Raw genomic sequence first — 20,880 nt, 5'->3', positions numbered from 1 at the left:
CCGATTCCCCTAATTATCCACATCGATCATTATTTGTTAAATAGCTTATTGATTGGATACAAAAGTGTTATTTTTTGTTCATAGCTGATATTGGTTAATTCTGGTTTAGTAATCGTTATAGTTATATACTTCATCGATAGTTTCAGTCTGCTCCCGCACATCACTACTATTTTAGTCTATTGCTAAAGATTGAATTCAAGATTGTGGCAGACTTGTTTTTCATAAAGTTTGCTTAGCATATCAATTTTTCACACACTTTCCAAAGTAAGAAAGTTGGAGATCTCTACATATTTTCATAAATCTTTATTCGGATGCAGAATATGTGTTGAAAGTGAATTGTTTGCATAAATATAATAAAAAATGGCTACCGTGTTCGATAGCCCTTTCATTCGACAACGTTTACATCGGCTAAGGCGTCGTGATTATGATTTCGACGAGGATCAGAGATTCGGCCGATGTGATTGCACGAGCTATTCTTATTTTGTGCTTTCAATGGTGTTATTTTCTGTGGGCACTGTGATAACAGTACTAGCATTGGGAGACGCCGATGGTTATATTCTCAGCAATTTGGGACACATGTGGCTAGTAGGGCCAATTTTTATATGTTCCGGGATGATGGTTGCAGTAAAGAGTATGCTATATTTGAGGAGAAAAAGCGTCATTCAAATGCTACTACACCAGAGAGCGATTATAAGAGTAAGTCATAATATTCATGTGTTGTTTTACACTATGTTTGGGTGTAACAATCCAAACAATGTTACATTTTAATGTATTTTTTACGACTTGTAGTCACATAGTGTTACAATAATGTTTATGTTGTCAAATAACAGGTTTTTGAGGCTGTATGCGTAGCTGTGTTTTTGATAACATTTTGTTATACTCAAATCAAATTGTCTTTTATTATAGAAAAAAAATATGAATGTGATTAGATTATATAAATTCCTTTTATAAAATTTAAGTAATAACTTTATTAAATGTTATAAATATTAATTCTAGCAAAACTATTTGTATGCCAAAGTTTATTTGAAAGCAAATAAGGCAAACAATGGTATATTTTTTTGTATTATCCAAGGACAATTTATTATTCATACCATTTTTTGTTTACCTTTATTGTTGCTGTAAAATATCTAACATAGTACATAGCACAATCAAATAAAATGGACACAATTCCTTTTTGCAGAAGACTTAGATTTTTTGTTTATTAAAGTCAAACAATTATGTACCTAGTAAATACAGTTGGACTCAATGCCTGATTGTCATGCAGGCAATGAAAGTCATTAACTGTGTTATAGCTCTGTGTTAATCAATAATAAATATTTATTAACACCTCACCTTGAACTACTGACTGCACTGTTTGATATGAGATAAAACTAATACCCAGATGGACTAAGTAATTAACTAACAAGATAATGATGTTTGTTCTGCATCTCCAATGAGGAGAAAGTGTCAAATACCCTATAAAGATATTTATTAATATTTCTTTTTTAGGACATGGCTGCAGTCCAAGCTGAACAAGCATACAGTGGTCAAGTACCCCGCACTGCATCCAGTGCAACATTACCGCCTTCTTACGATGCCTTAATAGCAAGTGCTACTGTAAGTAAACCTCAAGCATCAAGCTCTGAACCACCACCCCCAACCTATGATGAAGCTATGTACCTCATAGATGATGAAAAACTAAGGATTGAGAACAAAAATGATGACAGTGCCAAACAAGAAACTAGCAATCAAACATCTAGCAGCAACTTAGACAATAGTAAACCCTGAAACATGCGAATACTACTTATGAATACTTGTTTATAACTTAGCTATGTAAGAAAAACTTAATTCTTCCTTTTGTACTTATATTTTTAGATGATAGTCACTTACTATTAATATAGTATTCTCGGACGTGCCTAAAATATTGATTTGTTAGCAATATTGTTATATATATCTCAATGTAAAGGGTATCTGTAATTTAATAACTAGCTTAAGATAAACTTATGAACTTGTGATGTGTTAACTGCCATTTGCTATGAGCTGATCTTTTTGTCTAGCAGAAGATGGTTTTAGATCTGTTTGTATGCAAAAGCATTAAACCTTTTATGTGGCAAAATTAAAACAAATATCTATGCTTCTATGACAAGAAAGTGTAGAAAGGGAATTTTAAATTAAGTTTTGTGCATGTGTTATTTTTGTGGCATATAAGGTTTATTGCTGAATACATAGTATTATTTCATCATAGCATGGCAGTTGCCCATTGATGTGGTTATTCTAGTGTGACAAGGCACGTATTGTGCCAGTTCTTTCTGCTCTGTAAGGTGTGTCTAATCCAAAAATGCAATTTATTTTCCTTAAAATGCTGATTCTATAAAGATCAAGTAAGGAGCTTACACCAGTGTAAAGAGCTAGGGAGAAAGTTGTTCATATTTTATTGGCTCCACTATTTTTGCATTTTGCATGAATAATATGAAGACTGATGCATTTATGTTGGTAATGTTTTCAGACTATCAAAATAATTTTGATCTGATCTTTTAGATAAAAAAGAATGTTTTCTTTGTATAAATTACTGCCAAAGATTGTGGGCATTGCATTGTACTTGACACTTTGTATTATCAAGTTTCAAGTAATTTTGAAATGCCCTTAATGTTTCAGACTAGCAATCGTTCAAGAATATGACCCAAATACTATGGGACATGTTAATGTATTAACTGTAACTCACATGATGCTTGAATAAAGTTGCTAGTTTGTAAAGTAAACAAAGCATTTTGCAGTATTTACTGAACACAAATATTTGACTTCCATGTTGTCAACGGTGTACAATTTTTAATAAGGTCATTTATTTCGGTCAGGGCTATTTAAATCTGTGCTAAGAAGTACTTAAAAGACTTAACTGAAGTGATCTTTTCAAGGTCTTGCATGGCCTATACATTGTTCTCAGGTGAACAAGTCATGTGCCTTTTTTAGCAAGTGCTCTTTGCAATTGCCTTTGCGCTTTTGCCTTTTTTATGAAGATAGAATAGAACAAAATAAACAGTGTCAATGAACTTAAAAGATTAAAAAGAAAGACAAAATAATGTAATCTACGACTCAAATCTTTAATAAGATAAAATACATATAGGTATAGAAGAATAGTATACACAATGACTTAACACTAATAGAATCCGATGTTATTTTTATAAGATTACTGAAAGGCAATATCATTGCCTATGAAACTGATTGCAATATGTTTGATAATTGTGCACAATGGTACACATCTAGCCTACATGACATGAAATCACTTGTTTTATTGTATTTAACACATTGAAATACATGTACTGTGAAGGAGGTATATACAGTTGTAGTTTATAATAAGTTGTTATTGAAAATTGCTTCTTATGTCAATAAGACTAGTTTAGCATAGCTTCAGGGATTTTTCTTTTTGTTTTGATGGTAATGTATTCTGTTATCAGAAAGAATATTGTGGCTAATGTACTTCTTGAAATGCGGTGAGATTAAACAAATGAGAATATTATCAGTTGAAAAGGTTGTTAAAGTTAATTACAAGAAATGTCATTAATCCATATAAATAATAAACTGATAATATAAAAAAAAATGTTGTTCACTTTGTGATCTTAAACTAACTGAAAATATTTGTGTACTGATCTCCCTAGAGCTATTAATTATACACTTTTTCAAGTTATTATGTCTTTATATTTCTAAAACAAATTTTCCTTCCTCAAAACTAAAGGAAGTCTGAAGACTTCTATTTGTTATTCAGTAGAAACTCATAATTCTAATCTGCTATTCAATCAAAATTATAGATAGTGCCTATCTAGATATTGTGAAAGAACCCTTCATTATCAGTATTGCTACACCAGTAGTTTCAAAAAAGATAACATTGCTTTGTCATGTGAGATGACATCTTAAATAAATAAAAAAAAATGTGTGAGAATAATATTTTACAATTTATGTTAGTCTACCAAAATATTTAGCTCTAAAACAAACATCTCTTAGTTGAGGCCACTGTACAACAACTATATCTGCAAAAAACTGAAGTATTTTTCCAGTCAGTGAAAGGGTGCGAACCCTGCATATACTTTCTATAAACACTATGCGACAATCTAACATGAACAAACATCTCAATACAAAAGCAACTACACAAACTGGAATGCAAGTACCAGGCCCATTACAAAATATAACATCTGGTTGGTAATTATAGATTACAGGTAATGTGCACCAAGTTGCATACAAAGTGCTGTAAACTGATGAAAGATAAGACTGCAGAACATTACGACTTCTTGGTATCCTGCTCAAGGTGTAACTATCATTTCCCTTTTCTGTTTCGTGAATCTTGACTTCACTGCTGGCGTCATTATCGGCTAAGATATACAATCTTGGTTGATATTTATTTTTGTTTAAACGGCCCACAAATCTCAATAACTCTGTTGTATGACCACCTGAACCTATACATAAAACTGTACGCAAGGATTTTTCCCTTGTTAGTTCACAGTTACCCGTGAAAACGTCGTATAGTACGTAACATACTCGAAGAAGAAACGCTACGATGAGACATGTGAAGAAAGCGGCAAGGAATACAAACGCAATCATGTTTAAGTTTCTCAGCAGAAATACTTCATCCGTGACTACTCGTACAGTTCTATTATATCTTCACCTTATTAATGTTTCCGTACAGTATCCTTATGCACATTATTTAATTGTACTTCGTGTACATTTTCTGTTTTGAAATAATCACAAACATTTAAGTTTCGATAAAGTGACGTATCCGATTGACGTTAACAGTTTATTTGACATTGACACTCGTTGTCAATGGCCAATATGAAAGACGTGATGACTATGGTCCTTTTAGTCCTAGAATGGGGTCACATCACTATTGGTTACTTTTTTATTGACACTTAAATCACGCATTATTTTCGTTATTATAGTTTCCGAGATGATGCTTTGATCTGTTTAAACTCGCATACGTATATTTTACACTCGTAAAAATACACTCAATTGCGTAAAATGTATTTCCATGTAGCTTTTCTTTCACGAGCAAACATGAATGAAACAAAACTTTAATAGAGACTAAGTAATCCATTAAGATAACGGAACCCTTACGAAACCTTCAGTGAATTTAAAGGTTCAGAAACCCTTGATTTACCCCTGAATTTCATTATAATCATATCTGGTAATACTTATCGCTGGACTGTCAGCTTAAAAATCGTCAGCTGTCAAACTGTCATCAAATCCCAATGTCAAATCCCCAGTTTCAATTTTTCTTTCAGTCAGTGTGACAATTTGGCAAACAAATGCAAACATTTTTCGATTCAGTGACGAGTGAAAAAGTGAAATTCTATCATTTGTGTTGTTTCCAAAAGATAATGTTTTTAATTAAAGCAGTATTATCGTACCTTTAGTAGCACAGATTTAAATATAATATTTCAAGATGAGGATCCTAAGTATTTTGGGTTCCAGTATCTTTCAAATTCTTTCGTTTATTTTTGTTTTGGGTTATCTTCTCGGTGTTTTGAATTTGTACTTTAGCGACAAAAATAACTATTGTATAATGACTTATATGTTCGAGTATCCACAGTTCGTGGTTAGTACCAGATTAATTTACGATCAATGCTCGCCAAAAAATCTTTAAAGTATTACGATTTTCAATCATGAATATTTTTAGCGATTGACCGTTCCGGAGAATAAGATGTATCCGCAATATGGATTGTATGCATACAGTGAAGGAAGATTTACTGAAAGAGCCAGAAAAATGTGGTATGTACTTACCTATAATGATGATATTTTGCGAATAAATATATAAAAAAAATAAATTTCGTTCAGGTTTGTTAAAGTTTAATATATTCAAAATCTTAATAGTTCTTATTCTATACTTGTGTTGTTAATAAATCTCTAGAAACAGAAACACAACAGCATAAATTATTACATGACTTGTATATACAGCTTTATATTTTTATTCATTAATTTAATGTTATCTTATCAGGTTTGATGGTGTCCCAGTGCTGTTTCTGCCCGGAAACTCAGGAAGTCATATGCAGGCCAGATCACTTGCCTCCGTGGCACTAAGGAAGGCTCTTTCAAAGGGATACCAATATCATTTTGACTTCTTTTCAAGTAAGTATGTTTTTCATAGCATCATACAATAAGATTGGTCAAATGGGTGCATATAATCAAGTAGCTGTTTCCTGTGGTTTCACTTGTGTCCTGTGGGAACTGCCCCCAGTATCTGGATAAAATATAGCCTATGCTAATCTGGGATAATGTAGCTTGCCAACAGTGAAGGAATTTTGCAAATAGGTTCAATTGTTTGGGAGCCTCTAGGATACAGACAAACAAAAAAAATCTTTATATTTTTATAAAATACCTATAGATTGATAGATCTGTAGATAGAACCTTTATAATCTAGAATCTAGACAAAGGGTGTAGGTAATTTAGACAAGGCACTAAGAAGCCAGACTTTCTTAGCCTTCTAACTCATGTATATTCTGTTCATCACATAGTGAAAGTGATGGATGCTAATGAATGCAGGATTTAAATATGTCTAGTCTTTTGTTATTCAACATATTATTATGTAAGGATTTTGAATACATAGCTATATTCTCCTATGTAACTCTGGCATCTAATTATACTTGATTCATTTTTAAAATGCTATGACATACAGCATTTTTATCCCCATACAAAGGTACATTTGGACTTAGTTATGCAGAAACGTTCCAACCCACAAGTCACCCGAAATCGAGTTATTGTGATTGAACAGCCTAAAATTTAGCATGCTTAAAATTTTTTCAATGATGACTGTATTTATTAAGAATTTAGTTTATGTGACATATTTCAGTAAATCACTCGTTGAACATCTCGCCAATTCTTACATAGAACCTTAACTTAATCAAAACAAAAATTGTTTTAGTCAGTTACAATGAAGAGTTGTCCGGCTTATACGGTGGGGTGCTTCAGAGCCAAACTAAGTTTGCAGCAGCTTGCATTTCAAAGATCTTGAGCTTATACAAGAGCAATAGGTACACAAAATCAGTACCAACATCAGTCATACTTATTGGACATTCCATGGTAAGAATAAATATTACTATGAAAATTATCATATTACTATATAAGTCTATCGAAGTTCTATAATAAATCACTATAAAAATATTCCTTATCTAAACTTTTCCAAGTAGAATGTAAGAAATAATATTATTATGGCATACTTTGTGATCATTTTCCTAAATATTTTATCTGCAGTTTACTTTGGAGGCTTATTTTGTTATCAAATTAATCTAATATGGTCATTCATACAATGAATTGCTAATTTCATAAAAAATATATTTCCATTACAACTAAGTATGTAACACAGTAATAATTTTTTATAATTGTATTTTTTTTTCTAATTCCAACTTTCTCGATGAATAGGGAGGACTCATAGCAAAAAGGTTATTAGCCTACCCAAGTACCATTAATGCGACTTCAATAGCCATTTCTTTGGCGGCTCCGTTAGAAGCACCGGTCGTCAATGTGGATGCAGCAATGGATGACTACTACATGCTAATGAACCTAGAATGGGACACATACATTAACAAAAATATAGAAATGAAACAAAACAAAGTATTGATCAGCTTTGGGAATGGTCCTCGCGATGTTTTAATACCCTCCGGTTTGACGTCATCTAATGATAGTTTTATTAACGCTTTGGTAAGTACCGAACGAATATTGTACAAGTTCAGTAGCACATTGATTGTCTAATCATATTAATTAGTTGTTACCAGCCAGGAAACTTCACAAGTCCGCACTATCGTTATCGTTACCACAAGCGAATCTTTCGCACTTATTTACAAAACGTGCTTCGTTTGGTCTAGATGTCGCATAGCGCGACTGCTATGCACGAGGTCTCGGATTCGATTCCCGGGTCGACTTTAACAAAGCATGCTGGAGTCTGCAAGTGGGTGATTAATACACCTTTGGGCTAGGAGAGTGAAGGAACAGAGTGCACTTATGTCTGCTCAAGTGTTTGTGCACTATAATATGTCCTGCAAAACTGGCTGATCTTGCATAAGAATTGACGCCGTTTCCAATTGGAAAGCTTTATTTATAATAATGTATAGATTGGTTTTAACTTAACAATTATTTCGCAGACAACAGCAATACCTGGTGTTTGGACATCACCAGACCACGTTTGCATAGTTTGGTGCAAACAATTGGTGATGGTGATCAATCGATACCTGTTCTCTATCGTGGATCCCATAACGGAACAAGTTGTAGAAGACCATCAGTTGCTCAAGTCGCGTGCTGTACAATACTTTCAGGTAAGTAAAGCGTAGTTAGTGAAATAAATGTGTAATTTATTTTTATTGTTATCGGTTTCTTTTGCGAATAAAAATAAACTCTCGTACTATGATTGTTTAAATATTTGCAATTTGATTGCAATTTATCGAGGTTTGGCGATTCTAGCCTGTTCAACAATGGTCAGGGGATTTTTTTAAATCGTTATCAAGTCCCGAATTTTACTGGTTAGTACCTAAGGTTCCAGTCCCGGAGGGGCAAGATTCATTTTATATTGATAAACTTAGCATGAAGTATCGTCAACAGATGATGGCGTTAAGTAAAATTTAGTTACATAATAACAATATGATGCCTTCATAATGGACGGGAACCTCTGGGATCCGGAACCTCCGGTACAATCACATTTTAATTTATTATTCTTAATATCTGAAAAACTTTCAGTGCATTCAAACCGGGTTTGTATTGTATCACTCAGTTAATATTTTTGCAATACGATAAGATAGAGTTCCAGTTAAAGGTTTACTAATTTTTATTGAACAGTGTAGATACAATCACGGATATGTTTCCAGGCCAATCGTTCGATGACGCTAAGTCCTGATATTCCTCGCGCGAATGTGTCTATGGTCGCGGACGCTTTCTGGTACGAAGATAATAGAAGAATTTATCAAATATCGCGACCACAGATTGATAAGTAAGTGATTTAACAACTCTGTATATGTAGGCAATTAAAAATAGATAGAGGTATTGATAATAACATCACTATGGCAGGATCTCTCAGTTCAAGTACTGACAAGTCATACTTAGTAGCAATCTTGAACATTGTAAATACATAACGGTTTCAGCAATAAATTAAAATAAAGCTAGATATATGGTCCCATAAAAGCCTGCAAGATAATTTGTAACTACTTTAAAATAAGCAGTAAATAATTCGGGGCAATAATGTGTGGCTTAGCTTGCTGAAAATCACAAATTAAATGTGGCTACAGTAAAATATCTTTACGACTATTTTAGTGGGTAGTTAGTTCGCCCAGGTAATTACTACTAAAGACAAACCAAATAACAGTTTTGGGTGTCAACTATTTATTTATTATTCAGTCATATTTCTAATTTTGGATGATATTAGGCAAAGATTTCGCGTTGATTAAGCAAGAGAATACAAGTACAGTATGGGCAGTTGATCTACAGTCCAAGGAATTCTGTCGCATGCTTGCGCAGTTTTCACTTTTCAGTGAAGGAAACATCGTGAGAAGTTGCAATAGTCATCGCGGTTTTTTATGACGATTCACGATAGATCTATATTTTGGCTAACATCCAGAGTTGCAGTAAATACGTATTTTAAGATGCTATTACGTCATTTGAATATTTCCGTCTATCGCGAACATTAGAGGCAATAAGGTCCTAAGGTAAGGTAAGGACGACCTCGATGGCGCAATGGTCACCATGCCGGACTGCCGAACCTGAGGTCCCGGGTTCGATCCCCGGTTCGGTCAACATTTGTGTGATGAGCATGCTTGTTGGCCGTGGTCTGGGTGTTACAATATGTATTCATAAATATGTATATGTGTAGCTATATGTAGTTTATCAGTTGTGTTAGCACCCATAACACAAGTTAATTAATAACTTACCATGGGGCTAACCGACCGTGTGTGAAAAAGGTGTCCCGACATTATAAGGTGCATGAGAAAAAATGCACTTGCAATATTGAATAATGAATGTACTATTGAGTTTTATTGAGTATATTCGCTCGACCTTGTGGTTATTGCTGAGAAATTGCGTGGTTTAACTATACCGTAACGAAGTGCCATTCTAGATGAAACGAGGACTCCATAGAAATTACACTATTATGTCGAGTTTATTGTTCTCAGTTCTACAGATATTTATTGAAATTCCTGTTTGCTATTGTTTATTTGAGACTCGGCATTTACATTTAGAATTATAGACTTAATAATAAAATTATATCTAAAACCTGTCTATCCCTCCATTTGCGATTAGAGATTCAATTTTGCCATTGAGTCCGATTTTAAAAACAATGTTATAAATAGATTTTAGAAATGGGCAGTAACACCACTCCTGCCATTTTTTTACATGCTGAAAAAGTATCGATTAATGTCAAAGACAAATCCCAACACTATGGTATTAAAAAACTGAAATAGTCTATACATAAGTTATTTTGTAAATGTATAATTTTTCTAATAAGCACTTTATTTCCAGAACGACTTATCTGATGATCCGACTGGTGAAGTTCCCACAAAACCGTTTCGTGGCCGTGGAAGCGGTCAATGTCGACGATAAGGAATGGATATTCGGATGCAATGCCAAGTATACGTACTTCTCTTATAGATACTGGTGAGTTGTAACTTGTATCTAATTTAACCGCATAAGACCGTAACTTGTAAAAACTTTTTTCGAAAAAAAAAAACACATTTCAATAATAGAAACCTGAAACCTTATTCTAAGTCTGATTAATTCCAAGCTGAAAGCCGAATTATAATCGGTTCAGACAAACGTGAGATAATAATATAGAGGTTCTTACATATATACGTACATACATACAGGTCAAACCAAGAACTTCCTTTTATGAATTCAGTCCAAATAAAGTTGGTATATGATTTCTAAGTAGGTATCCTGAAACGTAAATATTTCACACAGTGATGTGGTTAATACTTCTACAGAAAATACTACCATTTTCCTCTTTCTTTTAATTGCTGCTGAAACTGTTAAAGCAATTGATTAGTTTTTCCTGTTTTACCAGTACATATTTGCTTATCAGATCTCCATAATCTAATAACTAGGAAAATAGTAAAAGTATATAGGTATAGTAGCTAATGCCTACATCAGTTATAGTAGGTACATAGTTTTAAAAAATCATGTTGAAGTGTGTTGTTTGCAATATTTTATCTATCATCGATATATAAAAGCGTCAGTGATCTCCCTAGATTATAGGTAAGAAGATTTTATTGACGTTATTATTTTCTATCTCTCGAATGTCTCCCAATAATTCCATTATTTATCTTGTTTCTTTGTTAAACTATCTGTCAAGTAGTGTCGAAAATAACTTTCGTCGGTGCTTCAAATTCTTGGATGGTGTCTTTAGATATTACAGGAAAATGTCATCTGTAAGTATCGATTTACGTCTATATCCGGAGATTATGACGTATGTAAAGCAGCTGGTACTTGTAGGCACATTTTAGTAAAAATAATAAAATCTATAGGTACTAATAAAATAAAACCGAAGAGTTTGTATGCTTTAAAGCGAAGCAAATAGTTCCAGTAAGGTCCTGAAATTGGCCTCAGGAACAACTACCTAGTCCTATATGAAAATTCTTTCAGTGTTAGGTAGTCTATTCATCGAGGCATGCAAGGCTATTTGCAACTCTATAGTTCAATCGAGACACGGGTGAAATAGCATGTGAAACCCGACATTATCTCATTCGGGTATAATATAATAAACTCATCAAGTAGCAAGTACCTGTCTGGCTTAAAAGATCGTGTATGTCCAACTGGGTCAAACGTTGACCTTATAAACGTCAGTTATCTGATAATGACACACGTTCAGCGAATATCAATGTCACTTGCATACGAACATGAGTTGCCTATTCTAAGGATATTGACCTATTCACTGCTGCCGCGCTTATCCGTATCAGAATATTAGACTGATATGAGGTGATAGTGATATTTTGGATAGTTATTTCGTAGAAAAAACTAGAAAATAAAAAAATAGTTACTTACCTGTCAACCTACGTAGGTGGTCCCCGTCATATTAAACTAAAATAAAAACGTGGGGCCCATTAACTATTGCTGTAGTACTTTCTTCTAGAGGTATAATAGGTGTGGATTGCATCGACTTACTATAATCGTAACTGGAGATTTTGACAATCAATAATCAGCCGTAGCGGCTTTACCAGCGAACGCCGAGCTCATGATCTACCAAAGTATAACGATATGCTTTGCCATAGGTAGGATTTCACAGGGGCCCCACGTTTTTATTTTAGTTTAATATGACCGGGACCACCTACGTAGGTTGACAGGTAACTATTTTTTTATTTTCTAGTTTTCAGTACACATAAGATAAAACCGTTTAACTTAAAAGTTTTTTTTACCGATTTTTTATTTTCTAGTTTTTAGTATTTAATGAAAATGCCTACCGAATATTCCTCATTCTATCTAATTCATTTAGTGCATCATTATTACACGGTCTCTTACCTGAAAATTTATTACAATCCAATTCCTCAATACATAGCCCTTCCAGATACTTTTTTTTGTAACAACCCCAAAAATCATCACATGACCTCCCCTGCTGTGGGTCAGCAGCGGTGAGGGAGTGCCAGACTCTTGACTAAAAATCGTTTTGTTCCGTCGTAGGCCTTTTATGTACCAGGGCCGCGATAACTCTTTCGAACAATCTCGCAGCCCAGGCAGGCCTTGGCCCTGTTGGGCCCCGCTGGAGTTACTGACAGTTTTCTACTTGTGAAGCCCTTTCATTTGATACCCATATTGGTGGGATTGATAAAAAATTGTTATCAGCCATTTGGTAGCGGCGGCCATCTTAGATTTCAATTTTGCATAGTAAATTGTATTCTACTTGTTGAGACCTTTCATTTGATACCCATGTTGATGGGATTTATAAAACCTAAGTTATCCGCCATTTTGTAGAGGCCGCCATCTTGGATTTTAATTTTATATAGTACATTGTATTCTACTGGTTGAGAACTTTCATTTGATACCCATATTGATGGGATTGATAAAACCTACGTTGTCCGCCATTTTGTAGGGGCCGCCATCTTGGATTTCAATTTTTTATAGTATATTGTATTCTGCTTGTTGAGCCCTTTCATTTGATACCCATATTGATGGGATTGATAAAATCTACGTTATCCGCCATTTTGTGCCGGCGGCCATATTGGATTTACAATGTTATTGATATTACTATATTGTATTGTCATCGGAATTAAAGGTGTATACAAAATTTCAGATTAATCGGTTGACAGGAAGAGGGTGAAATTTGAATTACTAAATTTGACCCAAGAATGAATAAATAAAACAAACGGGGTGAGCTAAATAAAACCGTTTAAAAAAAATAGATAGTGGGATATTAACAATAAGGGTTTCTCCGTAGGTTACGTCATGTGCGAAAAGCAAAGTCTAAATGTACTGAAATGTGGTAATAAATAACCACTTTAGTGATTATTTCTTATTTTATTCTTCTTTACTCTAATGCTAATACCTGCCTAGGCATTTCAAGCGATAAACGCGTAATAGGTTCTAATTGAGGCAGATATGCTTTTGACCCCATTTACGTACCTACTCTTCATAATGAGTACTTTACGCACTCATGTCCTCACCTATAACATTCAATAAAGGGATTAGTTATGTGATGCTTTTTTTTAAATCCCTCCCAATGTCCAAAGTATCTAATGCTGAGTTTTTCCGAGAGCATCGAATACTTTTAACACTAAAACATTCTAAAAAATGCATTCCACTGTTCTACACTTTAAAATAGTTATCTGCAATAAATTCGATAGAAAGTAGCAAACAGTGCTATTAACGTGTTCTTTATTTTTATTTCAGTAAACATGCAGTCTCATTGTCAGAACTGAGTCGATGGACAGGTGCCGCCAATGACTTCGGCAAACGTAAATTAGCTACGATAAACTTGCACAAAATCAAAGAGGAATACCCTGATTGGTCGCACGTAATTGTCAAAGTTTCGCCTACTAAGAAACCGGTGAGTAAAATTGTTCGTGAAATTAATATACCTACCCATCAGATGTTTTTGCAAGAGGTTCTAATGATTGCTCATGCTATCGCTATTATACAAGCTGTTGATTTGCATCCGTGCCATATTCAAGGACGTAACTATGCTAATAATTCTCGACCCAAAACAACAAAAAAATTGTTACCTACGTATTTTTTTTTCGGAATTCCATCAATTTCATCTAGCCGCGTTTAAACTTGGCGCGTGTGTTACTGGCCTTAAAACCGTGCTGCGCCCTCACTCAAATGCAAACAGACAAAGCATACGCAACGATCACTCATAAAATTGAATTACTTCTGAAATACTACGACATTACAATGACAAAAAAAAAACAGTGCATATTACCTATTTCCCGTCTAGTGTAATTCCAATCGATTATTTACATATCTTATGTCCTCCTCCTGAAATATGGCACAAATGCAAATCAACACCTTGTATCTTATCCAAAGAGGTTTCATACTTCAGTAGAAGACTAGGTTAATTGTTTTGCCAATTAGGACTTAATTAACAGTGAACAGCGCTCGAAAAAACGTTAGAAGGATACAAAATTGTGGTTTTCTTGAAATATTTAGTTTTGACTTAAGTCAACTTCTGGAGAGAATATATCTACAAAAAGAGGTATTTCAATCAAACGCAGGAGACTAGTAAAAACAGTGTAACTGTGTTAGTTACATTGAAAATGAATGTGGCTTTAGAACATCTGTAAACAAAATGTTCCCACTATATTTGCGATGTTTCTTAATGTTTTTTCTGACGCAAAGAAATGAATGAGGTATAGTCTATTAGTAGCCGAGACCTTCCATCACATGCGTGTGTAAGGGAAAGGGCATTTATTTTGATCATATCGTGAAATAGGTGTGTTGGACGCATTCCAGAACTTTCGGTGGTGTATGATTAATGAAGACGTTGCTAATATATGAGTAAGGGTTAGATGTGGTTGATGACATCACCATCTTTCGTGATTAAGCCCTTTGTCTAGCAGTAGTCTTATACAAAGAAGTATTTCTCAAATGTATGTCAAAAGTGTGAATAATTATTTGCCTTCCCTGTAAACATTTCGTCAGTTATGATGAAGAAGATGCAGATGCCTCAAACTCACTCCCTAATTGCGTAATAATTCATAGGATTGTTTAGTTCATATTTTTCTTACTATTGTGTAGTCAATAATAGCTAACTTCGGACAGGTAAAGGTTCTCTCTCTTAGTTATTTAAAATGACTTCAAGAAAGAAAGAAAAAATAGTTTATTAGAGAGAAATGTCTTAAAAAAAGATGATTATTTTTACATAGTATTTTATTGATAGAAAAACAAGTGTGTTTTATCATTTATAATAGTACCTATATATACCTATACATCTCTGAGATATCTGAGATCTGAGACGAACTGAAGTTCAACCTTCTGTTCGAATCATATTATAATGTTCGATAGAAAATATATTATCATAATAATCAATTTCTTCAAAAATATAAATTTTTTGTTCGCATTTTAATTTTAACTTCCTATTCGACAGCAAATTATTTGCTAAACTGACAAGGAAATCTCTGCTCAAGCGTGGTGTCGACCACACTTGCGTGATTATAGTTCAAATCTCTACTTAAACTGTAATCTACAACTGAGTAATGATCTACACTCGGCTGAACTATGATCACCGAATTTATGCTTGAGCAGCGTTCTAAAATTAAATCTCAACTCAAATCTAGTTTTAAACAGAGATCAGGACTTGAGTAGCCTTCTGTAATACGGACCTTAGAGCTAATCAAATGGTTTACTTCTTAATTGCACAGTTATTCAGCGCTAGCTGTAAAATGGACGTATTAAAAGTAGCACAGATATGAACATAATAAAATTTCCAGCTTATTTCCAGATAGTGTTAAACGTCGATGTGAACGATTACGCGTCTCGTCAGATCGAGGTGGACGTACCCTCAGATCTGCAGTTCGGCAAGTTCGAAATACTCAAAGAGACTGAACAGGACAGTTTATACTATGAACTAGTACTGAAAGACTTTAATACATTGCATCAAGCGTACTTGCTACATGTTGAACCGACTGCGAGTTGTAAAGCTACGCAGTTTCATGTGTCCGCTGAATTGCATGTGCCGTGGGCACCTAACCATGAAAACTACCATTATTTTACGTAAGTATATTTATTACATTACATTTCGCATTATGTGATTAAAGAAAATACAAACATCCGTATGGATAACCTCCTTTTTGAGAAGTTGGTTAAAAGGTTATGACAATGCGCATTGGATGGAGTTAGGTATCATTGTATAGGTAATCGGCAAATTGAGGCGTGTCATAAAGAGAATTTCTTTCTAGTTATTTGTAGTGTGAATCGTTATTTGTAGATATACAAAAGCTATTATTTTTATCGAATCAAATGTACTAAACACTTTTTCGCTATTACAAAACGATAACCGTAAATGGCATTATTCAATATTTACCTCATACGAAATAGCATTTTTTTACCCAGCGACAAAAAAGGCCCATTTACGATGTTTAAAACAACATTTTACATTATTAATTTAAAAATCTTTTTAAACTATTTCAGACAAACAAAACAATCTCCGATGAAGTTAAGGCTTTACAGAAGTAATCCCAATATCACTGAGGGTTTAGATGCTACGGAAGATGTGAAAGTCACACTGTTGTTGGACCCACAGTGTACTTACAGTATTAGGTAAGTGAATAAAAGTATGGAAAAAATAATACTTTGACAATTTTTTGCGCTTTCAGTATCTACCCGTTTCAAAATTAGCCATTGCAAGTTTACATATATTTAAAATAAAAAAAGTCTGTATTATTGTATTTTAAATTATTATTTATGTATTGTATGTTAAATTTAATTTTAAACACAATTTCAGTATATCAACATCCTGGTACCTCCGTCTCGCACAAATAGCTCGGAACTACAGCCCAGTGATAGTGCCTTATGCCACAGCTATAGTACTATTGGCAGCTAGAAGCAACATATTGCATTTACAAGACCATGGATCCTGTGTATCGTTGCATACAACCTTCATGAGTGAAGGGGTCAAGCCGTATTATGCGCTTGTGTTTGGAAGATTGGGGGCTACTGTTTTTCTGTAAGTATATTTTAAGATTAACAAGTTTTCTGTTTTTCATCAATAGTTGCTAGGTAAATTCTAAAAAATAATACCTGTATTCATAGTGACATATGATTCGTTCATAGTGGTCACAATCAAAAACATAGTCGATAGTTTGCCGGAAGCCGATCCCAACACAGTTGGGAAAAGGCTCGGGAGATGATAACTTACTTGAATCATAGTTTCTATTTATTACCAAAATTCACAAATATCCATAGCAGATACAAATTCGAATTTAACATTCAATTTAACTTATTCATGTATTCGATCTTTACAGTTCAATTCCTATACTATCGTTCATGTTCGAGAACGCTAGCTGGCAGAATCAAGAGTTACGGTACTTCGTGAAGTCTCTGCTAGTGTTGCCAGCCTACATGACAGCTTTAGGCATATTGAATATAATGGCAGCTGCAGTGTTAGCAGTCATGGTGTTCTCTTCGCAGATCGCGCATAGACTACTGTTTAGGTAGGTAAACCTTTTTAGAGGAATGTTATAGGAGGAAGAAGGTTGTAGCTAGGCTAATGTTTGATTTTGAGTATGGAGGGAACATTTTCTTAGTTTTGAATAGTAACGGAATTTTCATTGGATTGAAATTCTGCATAAATATAACTAGCTTTTGTACATTAGAGCAGGTAGCATTTATTACGTATCTTTATTAAATTCCACTTGATAAGAGATTTCTGTTTGCGATAAAGACGTAAGTACAGATGAATGCAATAACACTCATAATAGACAGCTTTATCTCGTACGTAATTCCTTCCGATGTCTTTTTTTCCTGTTACCGTTATGATACTACATATTTTATCTGTGATATATTTATTTCTATCTTCGTTCAGAATATTTCTAATTTATTTTCTTCAGTTATTTATTTCTCCAAAAGTTAGTAAAACAAATGTTAATTTCGCCAAATATTGACAATAGACTGTTTCCTTCTATTTGACAAAAATATAGGGATTTAACTACATACCTCTATACTTCATCTCCTTCTATTTAAGAGCCTAGCTCTTGTCCGTGCAGCACCGAACATCCTTAAACGTCACAACCTTACCTTTACAAACTTGATGTACCAAATAACCACTAAAGCGTTCTACACATATACTTACATTTGCATTTCTATTATCTTTTATCTTCAGAATAATGTGGCGCGGAGGCAGTGGTTTAGCTGAGAAAGTGGCATCAGGTCTACAAAAGGTGCCCATGGTGGTGAGCGCAGGACTTCTGTGTGCGGCGCCCCTGTCTTGTGGAGCTGCCTCACTCGTCGCTGGTGCAGCTTTCTATGCGTTTATGGTAAGCCAATGTAGATCTTATAGCTAAGATGATACGGTTGAAATTAGTTAACAAATAGGCTAATCTATGTATGTAGTGATGTTTCTATTCCTACTTGTAATATTTATTTAAAACAGATATATGATTATGCAGTTTCTACCAGTGGTTTCACACACGTCCCGTAGGAAGTACTCCACACACCCGGATGAAAAGTAGCCAACAGCCTTTCTGGATAAATCGGTTAATCTGACACTAAATAATTTTTTTTTGTTCAAATCGGTCTCTTCAGCTTTTTAATAATAGTATAGAATATTCATCGAATGATAACTATCATTATTGCAACATTATCAGCATATTTCTATATAATAACTACCTTGTTACAGCTCTCGAAAATGTATGAAGAATACCTAGAAGATTACGTATACAAAATAATGGCGAAAATAGGCTCCCGAATATGCCGTATGTTTAAGAAGAACAAAACTAAAGAGGCTGAAACTAGTTTAGTAAAGGCTGATGAACATTCTAGTCAAAATGGAATAGAGAACAAAGGAAAGGTGACGTCAGAGAAAGGTTGCCAAGCCAATGCTAAGAAGAATGAGAATAATTTGGATGTCGATGAAGATCTGAGCAGCTTGAACTTCCACATGATGATGTTTTCCATGTGGCTTGCTGTCACTATGGTTAATGTGCCCGCGTTATTAACGTGGGCTAGGAACTTTTCGTAAGTGACGTTCTTTTGTTTTTTTTTACCCTATCAATGATGGATAACCATCATTGCTAACCATCATGGATAGGATTCCATAACCTATCTATATCTGCTAATTTGCGAATAGCGATTGAATTTTGACATCAGTCCCATTCAAGTAATGTAATATACAACAGATATACAATATCGGGAACGGAAGTTACTTGTGCTATCGACCAATGACATCTATGACCCACTTTGTCGAAAAATTGATCAGAAGTTGTCAAAATAATTTACTACGGTTTACAATAACTTTATTTAACTTATGTTATTGTAATATACTTGTATTCAGTAGATAACTTTAACATTACATTAAAAATTGATTTCAGATACAGTATTGTGCTAAAACCTGATACGTCGTATCACACGGGATTGGTAATGTCTGCATGCTCAACTTGCATTTGGCAAATGAATGGTCCTAGGAGGAATTTGTAAGTTTCTTAATACTACAAAAAAATGTACTGTGATCATTGCATTGATTCTTTGAACTTTGAATTTTCTTTATAATTTTATTTTTCTTGATTTGAATGTCTCATATTTGCTTACAGGAGACACTACGAGTCGGTCGCAGCATTACTCTTCACAATGGCAGTATTCATACTAGCTTTAGGACCTCTATCTCTAACCATCGTCAACTACGGCGTAACATTCATGTTCGCCGTTATCACGGTACAACAAGTCTGCGATAAAGAAGAAATTCTACCCTCAAAACAAAATACTCACAAACCAAACATTGATGACGAGAGCGAAACTTCGAATATAGAACACGAATTCAGTGACAAAAGTCAAGAAGAGAAATGCGATGAAAACAGTGAAAAAACAAGTGAGAGCGGAATGGAAGACGCTCTTGAAGATTGTGATATGTGCAATGAAAGTCAAATATTCAATGTTATAAAGCGCCTTAGAGACAAAGTGAATTATAATGAAAATTTATAGTGTACTCTGTTGCTGGAACATAGCAATAATATACGAACTCTTTAACAACACTTCCAGGCGTAGTGCGTTTAGAACATGTGCCTTATTGGAACACGTGTTTGTGTGATAGTTCTATGCCTGTTGACTGGTTGAAATGACTATCAAGTCAAAAATACGCAGTGAATCTAACAAATTTTATTCGAATTTCGGTACAGAAACACGGTCGAGAAGTACGGTCTCGAAAACAATTTTATTACTTTTCCATGTTTGTATTTTACAAAATGAATTCAGAATATTTTTGTAATATGAAATATATTTTATCCGGTTATAGAGGATTTAAATTATAATTGTATTGTCTTCACATTTTATTGTATCAACGATTTTTTTATGAAAAGTATACTGGAACAAACTTTTTCCACTTTTTAAATTATGAATAATGGTGTTGCCCTAAACAACTGTTATTTTTGTATTAAAAGCAACGAGACAAGGCAACTGTGAAAATTTAGTTTTCTCTAGCTTGGATTTGGATCTTTTAAGCTGACCACATCTTAATGATGTAGGAGGAGATGATTTTATGTCCTTCCCTTACACCTAATATAAAATATTTCAAACTTGATATTGATGGTATCAGTATTTTACTATGCGTATTACGTCACTTCCTCACATTTCTTCCTATATTATTCTAGATTCAAATTAAATCTTCTATCTACACTGCACATTTTTTAAAAGAGGTCTCAATATTTAAATATGTAGGTTACATAGGCACTTTTTATCGTTATAGATAGAATATTATTATCTAGATTAGTGCTAGAGATGTTATACCTGATATTATCCAGTTGCTAG

The 20,880-nt window shown here is 34.0% G+C and overlaps 3 protein-coding genes across 3 annotated transcripts; 2 read left to right on the top strand and 1 right to left on the bottom strand.

Annotated features, from left to right (window-relative positions):
* Positions 1–162: 162 nt before the first annotated feature.
* LOC110377276 (uncharacterized) lies at positions 163–3,661 on the top strand. The gene is made up of 2 exons (XM_021336103.3): positions 163–696; positions 1,489–3,661. Exons 1-2 carry the CDS (start codon positions 361–363, stop codon positions 1,765–1,767), a joined length of 615 nt encoding a protein of 204 aa, XP_021191778.1. The 5' UTR covers positions 163–360; the 3' UTR covers positions 1,768–3,661.
* Positions 3,054–4,764, bottom strand: LOC110377267 (UDP-N-acetylglucosamine transferase subunit ALG14 homolog). Its single transcript, XM_021336093.3, has one exon. The coding sequence runs from the start codon at positions 4,567–4,569 to the stop codon at positions 3,928–3,930; it is 642 nt and encodes a 213-aa protein (XP_021191768.3). The 5' UTR covers positions 4,570–4,764; the 3' UTR covers positions 3,054–3,927.
* Positions 4,765–5,226: 462 nt separating this feature from the next.
* Positions 5,227–20,372, top strand: LOC110375401 (GPI inositol-deacylase). Its single transcript, XM_049843565.2, has 17 exons — positions 5,227–5,560; positions 5,642–5,733; positions 5,960–6,090; positions 6,884–7,041; positions 7,381–7,659; positions 8,100–8,270; positions 8,817–8,938; positions 10,459–10,593; positions 13,816–13,972; positions 15,866–16,137; positions 16,555–16,683; positions 16,868–17,089; positions 17,388–17,576; positions 18,245–18,398; positions 18,761–19,098; positions 19,452–19,553; positions 19,671–20,372. The coding sequence occupies exons 1-17, from the start codon at positions 5,408–5,410 to the stop codon at positions 20,056–20,058; spliced, it is 3,192 nt and encodes a 1,063-aa protein (XP_049699522.2). The 5' UTR covers positions 5,227–5,407; the 3' UTR covers positions 20,059–20,372.
* The last annotated feature ends 508 nt before the right edge of the window (positions 20,373–20,880 follow it).

Source organism: Helicoverpa armigera, chromosome 2, assembly GCF_030705265.1.
Source record: "Helicoverpa armigera isolate CAAS_96S chromosome 2, ASM3070526v1, whole genome shotgun sequence".
NCBI classification, from domain to species: Eukaryota; Metazoa; Arthropoda; class Insecta; order Lepidoptera; family Noctuidae; genus Helicoverpa; species Helicoverpa armigera.
Note: the sequence above shows the minus strand (reverse complement) of the source record. Positions and strands in the feature narration are given on the sequence as shown.

What these genes read in the sequence shown, in the direction of transcription:
- LOC110375401 (XM_049843565.2), top strand. Translation starts at nt 5,408, where the DNA reads ATGAGGATCCTAAGTATTTTGGGTTCCAGTATCTTTCAAATTCTTTCG. An exon ending in TACTTATTGGACATTCCATG is followed by an intron (nt 7,042 to 7,380) that starts GTAAGAATAAAT and finishes CTCGATGAATAG; the next exon opens with GGAGGACTCATAGCAAAAAG. An exon ending in ACGTGGGCTAGGAACTTTTC is followed by an intron (nt 19,099 to 19,451) that starts GTAAGTGACGTT and finishes AATTGATTTCAG; the next exon opens with ATACAGTATTGTGCTAAAAC.
- LOC110377276 (XM_021336103.3), top strand. Translation starts at nt 361, where the DNA reads ATGGCTACCGTGTTCGATAGCCCTTTCATTCGACAACGTTTACATCGG. An exon ending in ACCAGAGAGCGATTATAAGA is followed by an intron (nt 697 to 1,488) that starts GTAAGTCATAAT and finishes TTTCTTTTTTAG; the next exon opens with GACATGGCTGCAGTCCAAGC.
- LOC110377267 (XM_021336093.3), bottom strand. Translation starts at nt 4,569, where the DNA reads ATGATTGCGTTTGTATTCCTTGCCGCTTTCTTCACATGTCTCATCGTA.